This window comes from Prunus avium, chromosome 5, assembly GCF_965620075.1.
Source record: "Prunus avium chromosome 5, drPruAviu1.hap1.1, whole genome shotgun sequence".
NCBI classification, from domain to species: domain Eukaryota; kingdom Viridiplantae; phylum Streptophyta; class Magnoliopsida; order Rosales; family Rosaceae; genus Prunus; species Prunus avium.
The window spans coordinates 23,586,528-23,598,458 of NC_142288.1; the positions used below are offsets into that span (position 1 = coordinate 23,586,528).

Genomic DNA, 11,931 nt, shown 5'->3' on the forward strand with positions numbered 1-11,931 from the left:
TTTGCATTAGAATACTAAAAGTAAAAGCTGGAAAGGAGGAGAGAGGGAAGCAAAAGGAAGTGCAATCTGATTTTGGAGAGGCTTTTGAACGTGGAAAAGCAATTCCATTCGATCATTCTACAGAAGAGAGCAGATTTTGGAGAGCTTGGAGCTAAGGGAAAGCCAAGGTGCAGCCAAGCAAAGTTGCGCGCAACCGCACCGCACCCAAAAGCAGGAAACCGCGTGTCAACGCACCTCCCCTCGGCCCGGAACTCCAGGCCGTGAGATTTGCGCGGCAGACACTTGTTTGAACACATGTGATACGAGCACTCGGAATCCAAAATCCAATCAGAAGCATAAATCATGGAAGTAATAGCAAGTGCATCAGTATTAACAATGCTATTAGTAAGTAAAAGCTCACCGTCGCTCTCTTCTGTGACCCCGGCTTCATCCGGCTTCTTCCCTTTGTTTCTCTTCGCTCGCCATGTAGGGCAATTCTTCTTCCAATGATCCTTTGACCCACACTCGAAACAACTATCTTTCGCCTTGGATTTTGACCTTCCCTTATTGCTCTTCTTGCCCTCACGCTTGCTCGTTTACCTCTCTCTCCGAACTTGACCACAAGACCTTCACCTTGAGAGACTCCACCGGAACGTTGAACAATTTTGTCATGCATCAGGATGTCTTGCATGACCTCTTCATACTTCAAGGTTCCCTTCCCGAACATAAGCGTTGTACGAAAGTGTTTATAAGACTGTGGCAGGGATGTCAACAACGTCACGGCCTTGTCTTCCGACTTATAAACCTCATTCATTCTCTGCAAGTCAGCAGTACACCTATTAAAGGCGCTCACGTGCTCCATCATGCTTGCGCCCTCCTCCATCTTAAGAGAGTGAAGCTCTTCCTTCAAGAAAAGCTTGTTGGACAATGATTTTGACGCAAACATCTCTTCTAGCGTTTCCCATGTTTGCTTTACGGTGTCTTCCATCGCATTACACAACACCCCATCGGTTAGATGTTGTTCAATGGATCCTCTAGCAAGCTCGTCTAGGTCATCCCACTCTGCATCTGTCATGGTTACCAGCTTCTTTTCCTTGCCTTCCAAAACTTTGCTGAGACCCTGCTGCTTAAGAACATGTTTCATTCTTCTTTGCCAAAGCGTGAAGTTCTCATTGCCGGTGAACGGCTTTAACTCCACCTTTGTGCTTGATACCCATTGTGACTTAGTACCGGAACATTCTTCCTCCTTGTCGCCTGCCATCTCCAACACACCGTCGCTCTTAAAGTTATAAGAGCACTTGGGCATAAACCAATGCCCGCCGCAACTGCGGCTTGGATACCACTTGTTGTACGAAAACACTTCCAAGACCTTGTCGTTGATAGACTCTGCAACAATCACAACACAAGCTACGCAAGATAAATCGCACACGAAACCACAAAAGTAAACGCGGCGTCATGCCTACGTCCTTTCCGGTGATCCCCGAGAAAATTCACTAGTATGAGAAAAATCTCTTTGGTTACAATAAAGAACTCCCTTTGATCTCTCTCTCTCTCTCTCTCTAAATCTCTTTTTCTCTCACCCTAGGTTTGTATATCTTGAATCTCTTCTAAACCCTAGTCTAAAGTACCTATTTATATGTATAGGCCTTTAGCACAATCATATAAGGAATATGAAACTAAAAAACCTCTCAAAAATAGGCCAAAAATCGACCTGTTTTAAAACAGGAAATCGCGACCCGCTCGAGCGCCTGTCGAATTTTCCTTATGCCGCTCGAGTGCCTGCAAGCTGGGCTACTTCCTTCTTTCCTTCGTTTAGTTGAGCCAACTCCAACATGTTGAAGTAGAATGAACTTAAGTTGGTTGCCAAGTTGACCATGACCATCTGTGCCTAGTACACAGTGTAGCCATTAGGGGTGGGCATCGGGACTGAAAACCCATAACACCGAGCTAGATCGGATGGAAAAAACAGGAACCAAAACCATTTGACCAAAAAAGTCAATAAGCCATCACTGAACCAGATCGGACCAGTTCAAACTAGTTCCGATTTTGGTTTCACACCTTACCAAACCGAACTGGATCGATTGTGTTTGGTTTTTTTTTTTTTAGGTGAAAACCGGACTGAACGAGACCATAACCAGTTAAATAGTATTGATTCTAATTCTGTTTTAAGGTGAAAACTGAACCGAACCAGACCGCATCCACCCTTAGTAGCCATAATGGCTAAAAAGTTACCAACGGATGGGTTTCAATGCAAGCAACTCACATTGAATATTCACAAGTGAGTCAAGTTTACAAAAGAAAAAAAAACAAAAAAACAATAACGGTTACAATACAAGCTACAGACAAAGAGCATGTTTTTCTTAAGTACAAAGTTTTATGAAATAATATTTTTTTATTATATTTTACATATGTTCTGAATTAGTTAATTTTTTAAATGTAATCTTTTCTAAAAAAGTTGTAAAAAAATCTTAGTAAATGTTGCCCAGAGAATCAACCTTAAAGGCGGGGTGAATAAGGTTAATTTCAAATTTAAATTTAAACACAAATAAGTGAATTTGACAAGCACAATAATAATTAAAGAGATAGGGAAAGAGAGATTCAAACTCAGAGATTTATACTGGTTCAATCCACCTTACCTACATCCAGTCCTCAAACACACCACTTGAGAGTTCGATCCACTATCTTGAAAAAACTCCTTGCAGAAGGAGTTGAAACCTTTACACTGTCAGAGCACACCACTCCTTCACAGCTAGAGCACACCACTCTAATACAAGGTGGAAGACACCCTTCTCACCTCACAGGGTCAAACCAACCCTTTTTACAAATTTGAAAGAAATAACTCTCAGAATAACACCACTCTAATACAAGGTGGAAGACACCCTTCTCACCTCACAGGGTCAAACCAACCCTTTTTACAAATTTGAAAGAAATAACTCTCAGAATAAAAATCTCTCCTAATTGAGAAGGATATACAATTGAAGCTCACACAAACTCTCCTTTCTGAGTAGATGATTACAAACATAATTTTGGACACTACAACTCTTGTATGAATTTGAACAAGGAATGGCTCAAGAGAAAATGATATTCATAGTATGATGAATGCTTGTAAGCTTGGATGAATATGTTGAGTTGTTGTCTTCATCAAAAATCTGAATACATATTTATAAGTATAGAAATATAGCTGTTGGAAAAATAGAGCCATTAGGAATATAGCTGTTGGAAAATATAGCTGTTAGAAAACAGATCCGATGAGACAGTGTCGTTGGAACAGTGTATAGCTAACCTTATTTCCATTTCCAACATTTAAGTAAATGTCTTTGTCCTTTTACTTTTATTTATTTTTATTTTACTCCATTTACTTAAGTTTACTAGAAAATCAAATTCCCACCAAATCAATATATGAAAAATCGATTTTAGTTCAACATGGGATTTGGAATAGAAATGAAGGTTAATATATACTTCATATAAAAATCTCATAAAATCAGGTTTTCTTATTTGATATGTAGGGAATAAAAGCCGCCAAAAATTATCTTGAGAAAATGATTATTTTGAAAAAGCATTTTCATACTTAGCCAAAATTTTGATAAAACAGTTTTGCATGTATGATATGAATGTATGAAGGAACCTAAGGTCAATCCAGGCAAAGAGCCTTGGATGTTCAATTCACAAAGAGTTTTACAAGAATAACCTAACTCTTCCATATTGAAGAAATATCTGCTTGAGTATCGCCTTCTTGCTTCAATGTTCCAAAAGTCTTCCACTGTGTACAGTATTTTTGATCCATTTGAGAATGTCTACTCCTTACAACTTATCATACTTGAAATACATTATATAAATAAGGAACAATTTGTTATCATCAAAATATGCACAATAATATTAAAGATCGTACGGCTAACAGCAAGGGCGGAACCAGGAATTTTTCAACGGGTGGGCTAGCTAAAGTTATTAGTTTAAAATTTAATGATTATTTTTTTGGGTACTTACAATTTCTATAGTCATTCAAGAAATAAAGTAAACATTAAATCATATAAACTACGCTAGTTCATAGCTCCATAAACTAATTTTCAATAAGTTTTAACATAAACCAAATAGGGTTTAACATCATAGTGGATTGAACATCTAAGGCTTTTTACCTAGATTGACCTTAGGTCCCTTCATGCATTTATATCATACATGAAAAATTATTTTTTGTTAAAATATTGACTAAGTATGAAAAATGGTTTTTCGGAATAATCATTTTCTCAAGATAATTTTTGGCGGCTTTTATTCCTCACACATCAAATAAGAAAACTTGATTTTATGGGATTTTAGTATGAAGTATATATTGACTTAATGAGCCATCATTTTTAGCCTAAATCGTATTTTTCACTAAAACCGATTTTTCATATTTTGATTTGGTGAGAATTTAATTTTCTAGTATTTTTATTTGAATCCAAATATGGGGTACTTCCTTATTTACATTGTTGAAGCACCTACCACCAACTGAGCAAATGGGCAATTTGAAGCACCTACAATGGTTTTTCCAGTAATGGGAGGTGTAGCAGCACCTTCTTGCGCCTTAATACGTTCGCCACAAACTGGGCTAATATTGAAAATAAGTTAAATATATAAGTTTTATATTTTTTTCTTAAAAACCTACACTGGGTTGCAGCACACTGGTTCCGCCCATGGGCTAACAGTAAAAATAAGAAAACTAAGGCCCATGGGAGCCCAGCCGCCTAGGTCCATGCGAGCTCGGCCTGTCAATCCCATTGAGGCCCAACCCAATGGGTGGGCTCAAGCTTTAACAATTGAACCCTCAGCCCGACCCATAAAATAAAAAAAGCACATAAGAGCTAGCCTGAGTCTGACCCGAACTCGAAAATTTAGGATCGAGCCAGCCCAGCTTAGCCCAATGTAAAATTAACAACGAAGCCACAACACAACAAATTTCCAATGATGGGGTACTTCATTGTTAAAATTGAGAGGACATGGGCAAACACGTATTCTGAGTGAAATCACATAGTACCCAAAGGCTCTATTTTGCCATATCATCCACTCTAATTGGGGTAGATGGTTAATGTGTACAAATTTACCAATATAACAATGCCACATCATCGCTTTTAATAGAGTTTGGGATGAAGTTGACGGTAAGGGGGAAGTGATATACCAAACAATGGTCAATGGGGCAAAATGAGTCACGTTAACTTCCAAATGGCAATGTGAGATTTGAGTGAACTTTCAGGAGTAGTGTAACCATTTTTATTTATTTTTGGTTGAAAGGATACTGTAACAATTAAGCCTTTACATTTACAAGAAAAACAAAACAAGATCTTTTTAATCATTTTACATGCATTGATCCAACATTTCAAAGATCTCAGACGGGTGAACATTAGATTAATGATTGTCACATCTTGTTCGATTGTTTTTTTTCAATTTTGCACTGCTTTTTTAATCATTAACTTCAAATTGTAAGACGATTTATTGTCTCAGTCCACAAAAGATGATCTTCTAATCCCAAGAGGACTCGAGTTTTTGATTGATCAAGAAATAGAACTCAACCTTATGAGATAATACTTGTACAGAGCTTATTAAAGTTAAACACAAGTATTAAAAGGATTCCTGACATAACATGGATTGAAACAAACCTATTCTAATTCAAAAAGGACACTCGAATGCTTCTTGATAGGCAAGGCTTTCGAAGTGATGCATCTATAAATAGAGGTCCCTTCCCTTGCAGCAAACACACTCTCAATTCAAATCTCACCCTATCTAAGAGAAAGAGAAACTAAAGTGCTGCATAGGTGAAGAAGACTCTCTATACAATTATCAAGACTCTCTACAATTACCATGGCTAAACAAGGTTAGTATTATTGCATAAAAGCTAAGTACAGACTTCCATGTGGTATCAGAGCTCTAGGCTTTTGTTCTTTAATCTAACTATTTAATTGTACGCTATAAAAGTATGCAGTTTTTCTTTTGTTTACAAATCTTAACTATTAAAGAGCATAAGGTTATCACTGCTCATAAAGTTTTGACCAATAATTTGAAAACTGTTATGCAAAATGAGTAAGCCACAGTTGCTCAAGCTATGTAGGAGTTCTTGAATTTGACAATTTGGTCAGAAAATTGCATCTGTGTTCATAGCTTTCTATATGATTCTCCATCCACATATGGAAATTGTACAGATTGATCACAACAATGATGGAACAATCTGGACAGTTGACTGCACTGGCTTGTAAGTGTCTTTACATCCACAGATGTGAGTCACTTGCGCAGGAAGTTTGTACAGTTAACTGTTTAGGGTTTTGGAACATACTAACTTAAACCCACAGGTATAAGTTGACATGTTTAAATAAAGATTTAGGGACAGTTTTATTACATTTGTATTGCAAATTCTACAGTGAATCACAACTCCATCAAAACCTTGACTGGATCGAATTATAGCAAGTGGAAACAGGATCTGGAAATATCTCTAGGTTTTTTGGATTACAATTTTGTGCTCAAAGAGAAACCCCTTCAAGTACCAGATGCGGATGCCTCTGTAGAAACTAAGACTAAGTTTGCAAAATGGGAAAAGGCAAACAAGATGGCTATGTTGATCATGCAAAGGGCTATGGCTTCATCAGTGAAAGGAAGCATTCCCAAATCTGAGAATGCAAAACAATACTATGAGGCAATTGCACAAAGGTTTAAGGAATCCGAGAAAGCTGTCAAAAGTACCCTGCTGAATCAATTGATTGATATGAAATATGATGGACAAGGTTGTGTAAGAGCTCATATCATGAACTTGATTGACATAGGGACAAAACTACAGGAGCTGGATATGACAGTAGATGAGGATATGATGGTCCATTTTGCACTGAATTCACTACCTAAGGAATTTAAATCTCTCAAGGAAACCTACACTGCTCTGCTCAGAAGGAGAACTGGACTTTGAATGATCTCATTACCATTTCTGTCCAACAAGAGCACAACATCATAAGAGAAAAGGAAACCAAGATGGTTAACATGATTCAGACTAAACAGAACAAGGAAAATAAGTATAAGGCTGCAACTAGGAAAGAGAAAGAAAGCATAGCAGATAAGGCTTTGAAACCTACAACTGGTTTTGGTTGTTTCTTTTGCAAGAAAGCAGGTCATATGAAGAGAGACTGCAGGAAATACAACAGGTGGTTGGAAAAGAAGAAGGGAAAAGATAATAACAATCTGATTTTGGTCTGTTTCGAATCTAATTTGGTTAATTTCTCATCTGATTCATGGTGGTTAGACAGCAGTGCTTCTATTCATGTGGCTAATTCCTTGCAGGAGTTTACAAGCAAGAGGCTGCCAAGCAAGGATGAAGTGAATGTGTTCGTGGGAAATGGAGAAGAAGTTTGTAATACCCCGAAAAATTTAAGGTGGATTTTCATATTTTAGTGAAAAATAATATAATTGTGGAGAATGATTATAGGTTGTTTGTGCCTAATAAATCACGGCCATAAACTGGCCGAAGGAGCCCCTTTTCTTGGCCCTAGCACTTGCTCGTAAAACTGAAACGCAGCGTTTCGCCAAGGTATTCTGCCTCCCTAAGGACAAAAGGAAAGTTGCTAAGGCACGATCATCTCGGCCTCGATTGTAGGCCGAGGCCGAGGCCGAGCAGAATCGCGGCCAAAGGCATTAAAGTCAGATCATCAAGTGGCAGCAGAGTCCCACGCTTCATTTAATGAAGTAGTGCCTCTGCTTATTGCAGCAAACCCACTGGCCAAGAATAAGCATTTAATGCACGAGGGAAGGTGGGAAGTGACTGAAGTCAGGATTTGGCGACAGAAAACAGAGTGATTAGACGTGGACATTCTCACAAGAATTCTTGCAGCTTGAGAGATTGGGTCACCAGCTATCAGAGCAATAAACGCGTCTCCACGGCCAGAAGCCCAGAACCCACGATCAGGAGCGGCGGCCGAGATTCACCAGGATTTCAGGGGGTCACAACACCATATTTCACGATCCCAAATGTCGATTAGACTACCCACTTGCTCTAATCAGGCTCCACCATGCAGATTTCAAGCCTCGATTACTCCTCCAGGAACCCTTCCTATAAATACAAGGCTCAAGCTACATTCAAAGGGTTCAAACACCAAACAAAAGCCTCCCACAGAGCAACTTATATTTTCATGTAATGCACTTTCAATATTTTACTTGCTTTCCTAGGAGTAGTGATAGTTTGTAAGGAAAATTCATTCATCAATATATCATACGACCCTTGATTTTCAAGGCGCCGGAGCACCACCCTTGTTATTCGTTCACACACCCCAGATATCATACGACTGTCGCTCCCTGAGCAGCGCGCCGGAGCACCGCCCAAAACCCACCAACAGCACCACTCAACGGCCTTGTAGTTCAGGCCGTGAACCTAACAGCCGAGACTAGTTCCTCTCTCGGCTACAATCGTTTGATTAGAAGACGAGTTCAAACAGGCGCACCATTTAAACATTTTCACCCGCTTCAAACATCTCGACGCACGGTAGACTGTGCTGGCACGTCCGCGCACAACCGCACCGCACCCAAAAGCAGGAAACCGCGTGTCAACGCATATCCCCTTGGCCCGGAACTCCAGGCCGTGAGATTTGCGCAGCAGACATGGGTATTTTATCAAGTGATTTTGGATTGAGATTATTAAATTAAGTGTGTTTAATTTCAAGTTGGACAAACATGACCAAAATACCCCTAGGTGTGGATCATTACCAAAATACCCTTGTAGGAAAAAAAAAAAAGAAAAAAAAAAGAGTAGGAGGCAACGTGTAAGCCAAGAATTTCTTCCCTCCTTCATTCTTCCCCCCTTGCCTCAAGTTTTCCTATCCACCATTTATGAAGAGTTGAGTCACCTAGTCTAAAATGGTGAGTCACCTAGCCTAATTAAGCTCTTCCTCCCCATTCATTGTATCATCACTCTTTCTTAACTTGGTGACTCACCTAGCCTAAGGCTTTTCAATCATAAATTCACTCTTATTCTCATCATTCATTGTATCATCCTTTCTTCCTCATTCACTTATCTTCATCCTCATTTTTCTTTTGTTCCTCTCCAAAATCCAAAATTCGTCACTTCCTTGGAGCAGCCGAGAACTCAAATTTCGGAAGCTCAAATGAGAAAACTTTCTTCATAAAAGTTGTTCATTTCCATGATTCCTATAACATACTCAAATTTCAGCTCAATCCGACTAGTATAGGCTCTGAAACGTTGGTATGATCACAAGAAGTTTACCATTTCCTGATTTCACAGCAGTATGCTCGGTTTCAGTTTGTTTCTGTGATTTCCTGTACTCAAATGACTTTGGTTCCTTCATCAAAGTTGTTTGAAATGCTATCTATTATAACATATCAAAATTTCAGATTGATCGGACTTCTAAAGCCACCTTGGGAATGTTTAGAGTGGAACTTGTTTATAGTCTTCAACCTTAGGTCCTTCCCTCGTTTTCAGTCCAACACTCATTTCAAAAGCTCAAAACACTATGGTTTCTTCATGATAGTTACTCCAAATTCTCCCCTTTATAACATATCTAAAGATCATCCAAACGCAATCATTATAACTCTCTAAAAATTGGTATGAACAAAACTTGTTCAATTGATTATGTTGAATCTCTTGTTATAGATATGTGTACTTTCTCTCAAATGGCTTGTTCCTTATCATTCAATTGCTCAAATTAGCCACTATCATCTCAAGTAAATGATTCTTTGAAGGCTTGAAGCTCATCTTTTTATTGTCTCTTTGAGTACTAGTTAAACCAAGTGTGGTTAGAATGCCTCAAGTATATATATATATATATATATCTTTCAAAGTGTGTTTTTGTGAAGTTCTAGATGATTTCGATGTGATTTTTGTTCCAATTTCATTTTGGGGTTTTGTTACATCAAAATGAATACCTCAAAGGTTATTTCAAAGTTGGTTTTGTGCCATTTGAATTTAAATTGATTTTTTGTGAAATTTCAAAGTAGAGACTATCCTGCTGGAATTGTTTTGATTCTGCTGCATACCCTGTTTTGAAGTAAGTGTTTCAAAACTTCCTAAACTTGGATTTTCATTAAATTTTAGTATGTTTTACTTTCTCATATTTTCTTCATATCTGGAAATTTTTATCCAGTTTGGTTGTAAATTGTAATTTTGGTGATTTTTCAAAATAAAGTGTACAAACCTGAAAAAAAAAAAAAAAAAAAAAAAAAAAAAAAAAAAAGAAGAACGTTATGCAGCCTAGTCTGTTTTGGTTTCTATTTTGACATGCTTCCTTAACCCTAATTTTTATCAAATTTTGAAATCTTTAACGTTTCTATGTCTAGTTGTGATCTGGAAAGTTTTACATTATTTTGATTTAAACTCAATATTTAGTGAATTTTCAAAGTTAACGTGTTCCAACCCAAATGTTTAGCAAAACTGAAATTTTAGTTTTAAATTGATGTTTTAAATTTTCTTTATGAGTCTAGAGCCGAACCACCTGATTTTAAACATCCCAAAGAGTAGAATTTTTATAGGAGGGGAATAGATTAGTTTTTTCTGAACGCTTAGTTCTATGCTTGCTTGGATGTGAGGTTAAAGGAGTAACAATCGGGTCAAACAACTTGTCAAGTGTTTTGTGGGGTTTTAGGACTGCGTGAGCTACTACTCAAACTTGTTTCTTTATTTCCAATAAATTTTAATCAGTAAATTATCTTAATTAGGTGTTCTACTCTGCGTACTTTCGAGGACGAAACCGCACAAGGTTAAGCTAGCTGGACTTGAGGTAGGGTTTCCTGATTTCCCAATGATTGGGCTATGTCACTTTTAATCTTGGTGCTTATATATAGTATTATAAATATGAATATTATTTGATGTTATGGGAATGTTATTGTTGATGTTTTTCCTTGAATATTATTGTTGCTTTGCTCGATGAATATTATTTGATGTTACGTAAACATTATTATTGAGGTTTTTCCGTGAATATTATTTGATGCTATGTAAATATTATTATTGATGTTTTTTCCATGGATATTATTGGATGTTTTGTGAATATTATTATTCATGTGATTAAGCCTAATATATTATTGTTATTATCTGTGGCATTATTTAGCAGAAATAAATGATGTTTGTGCTGCACTACATATGCACAGAAATACAGTGGTGTTTTGGAGTGTGTGTGTGTGTGTGTGTGTGTCGTTTCAGATATATCTAAGGGGTGGGAGAATGCTTTAGATATATCTGAATAAAATGTGGAATATATTCAGGTGACGGGAGCAGAGCTTGAATATATTGAGGTGATGGGAGCAGGGCCTCTAATGATAAGTGAAAGTTGAGAAATTCGTAAACAAAAGAAAAAATGGGATAAGGACTAGTTCATATTTTAGGGTATTCGAAGCCACAGTGGTAAAACGCATGGTATGGGACATGCAGGCTTGTTTCCCTAGGATATGAATTAGTGGGATTAGAAGGGAGTGAGTTCATGGCATCACCACATATGCAAATTTATTTATCTGTTATGATTGCATAATTTGTATATCTTGTGTTGTTGATGCATGACACTTTGATTAACTGTGATAGCTGACTTTGAGGGGTTTGACGGTACTTTACTGGGCATTAGAATGCTCATACCCTAATAGATTGTGCAGGATTAAAGAAGAAGTTTGAGGAAGCGGGTTCAACTAAGCTGCTGGGCTTTTATTGTTGATTTATATAATTAATATTTGTAAGTAGTCAACCGTTTGTTAAAGATCTTAGTGTGTAGTTAATTACAAGCTACTGGGACTCTGATTTTGTAATGTTAAGTAAATTTGTATTTTTTTTGTGGCTCTATTTCTCATCATATCATGGTTGTAGGATTTTATTCTTATGACTATGGTATGACTCACGCCATGATTCGGGAATATTCTTTATTTTCGAATCGGGTCGTGACAAAGTTCAAGTTAATTACATAGGGACAGTTTTTTTTTTTTTTTATCAAATAGAAAGATTCATTCAACCGTAGCACC

At 37.4% G+C, this 11,931-nt stretch overlaps 1 protein-coding gene and 1 long non-coding RNA gene across 2 annotated transcripts; both read left to right on the forward strand.

Annotated features, from left to right (window-relative positions):
• Positions 1-6,159: 6,159 nt before the first annotated feature.
• Positions 6,160-6,898, forward strand: LOC110766665 (uncharacterized). Its single transcript, XM_021970031.1, has 2 exons — positions 6,160-6,220; positions 6,363-6,898. Exons 1-2 carry the CDS (start codon positions 6,160-6,162, stop codon positions 6,896-6,898), a joined length of 597 nt encoding a protein of 198 aa, XP_021825723.1.
• A 2,074-nt stretch (positions 6,899-8,972) lies between these two features.
• On the forward strand, positions 8,973-11,687 carry LOC110766664 (uncharacterized). Its single transcript, XR_002528189.2, has 3 exons — positions 8,973-9,178; positions 10,648-10,709; positions 11,563-11,687. It is a non-coding gene; the product is annotated as an uncharacterized LOC110766664 (long non-coding RNA).
• The last annotated feature ends 244 nt before the right edge of the window (positions 11,688-11,931 follow it).